Raw genomic sequence first — 1453 nt, forward strand, 5'->3', positions numbered from 1 at the left:
CTAAGGCAGCTTCAATCTGCTGGTTCTGATGGCCCTGAAAGAATGGTACACCATTCTCACTACATTAACAGAATCAATTTATTGAATCACTTCCAGTTATCAATTACACTTCATCAGTCATCAGTTGTCAGTGAGACAAGTCCAACATGTCCAAAATATCTAAATTAATGCTAAAGACAATACAACCAGGTTACTTGTGGAAAACATCCTTACATTTCTTAAGAAGGCAAAATCCATTCTGGTGAAAATAATCTGTGCTTTCCATCCCAAGACAGAAAGTAACTTATTCCTAGTAACTATTAAAATAAAATTCCATATATTAACTATTAGTCTTTTAGATTTAAAGTTTACTGATAGGCTGTTAATTTAGACTTGCACCCAATTCAGGACTAGCATTTGGGAAACTAGGCCTTTCAACTGAATTGTATTTCTATTCCAGTTTTTGATTACATAACTGCAATCACAATAGTTACATACACACTACAGTTAAATGGGGCTCAATGCCTCTTTGTAGAGCAGACAGAAGAATGCAGAAAGCACTAGTCACCATCAAGCACCGCAAACTCCACGGTCTCCAAGAGATTGATCGTAGATTTCAAATATACACAACCATCTAAAAACTATTAAATCCTTATTGGCTTAACGATCGATTGTCGACGCATTTAGCTCTCTCTCTCGCTCAGATTTCTCCCAGCTTGACTTACAGAACTTGGAGGCTGAACTGTTGATGTTCAGGGTTACTTTGCCGGCCACGGGCTCGGTGTCAGGCTCCCTGTGCGATGCCGGCCCTCGCTCTTCCCCGTTGAGAGGTATGGGGTGCGGGAGAAGCACCTTGGGATCTTGCTGCGCTAGCGGCGTGCCTCCCGGCTCGGGCAGAACGGGCTGGCTGGGGTGATGGTGTTGATTGCGATGCTGTTGCTGCTGATGGTGATAAGCGTCCGCGTTGGCCTCCCAGTTGTTGTGGTTGTGATCGTCCATCATCAGCTGTTGGTAACTGGGGTCCTCCTCCATGTTCTCCTCCATCGTTACGGTGGGGGGACAGGAGGCAGGGAGGGGTGGGGGAAGGGAGAAGGGACAGGGGAATGGGAAAGGGATGTTTAAGCCAGATCTGCAGGCGAACTTGTATATTCAAATTTATTTCCTCCTACATGAATACCAGTACCTTCCCCACTCCCTCAAATGGGCTCAACTCCTTATTCGACCCAACTCCTCCCTTCCCCCACCCCCTACAGACTGGACTCTCCTTTACGGTGAGTTTTGCAGCACTTTCACGACGCAGCGTCCCGGCGCATGCCGGGAGGCGGCGGCGGCGGCGCCGTTCCTTGGTGACGGTTGCCAGGGGAATCCCGCCATTGTGAGCCGAGCCGAGGCGATCCTCGGCTGTGGAGATATGGCCTACACGGTTTGCAAAGCGCTTCTGTATGATTCTCCATAGTCTACGTTACGGAAATCC

General features: G+C 47.7%; 1 protein-coding gene across 1 annotated transcript; it reads right to left on the reverse strand.

Moving 5' to 3' along the window:
- Nucleotides 1–214: 214 nt before the first annotated feature.
- LOC125481417 (CDK2-associated and cullin domain-containing protein 1-like) lies at nucleotides 215–1219 on the reverse strand. Its single transcript, XM_048592935.1, has one exon. The coding sequence runs from the start codon at nucleotides 1021–1023 to the stop codon at nucleotides 640–642; it is 384 nt and encodes a 127-aa protein (XP_048448892.1). The 5' UTR covers nucleotides 1024–1219; the 3' UTR covers nucleotides 215–639.
- Nucleotides 1220–1453: the final 234 nt, after the last annotated feature.

This window comes from Rhincodon typus, unplaced genomic scaffold (genome assembly GCF_021869965.1).
Source record: "Rhincodon typus isolate 14 unplaced genomic scaffold, sRhiTyp1.1 hic_rhity00002064, whole genome shotgun sequence".
Taxonomy (NCBI): domain Eukaryota; kingdom Metazoa; phylum Chordata; class Chondrichthyes; order Orectolobiformes; family Rhincodontidae; genus Rhincodon; species Rhincodon typus.

Bases quoted from the DNA above. Each gene is read 5' to 3' on its own strand.
- LOC125481417 (XM_048592935.1), bottom strand. From the start codon at position 1,023: ATGGAGGAGAACATGGAGGAGGACCCCAGTTACCAACAGCTGATGATG.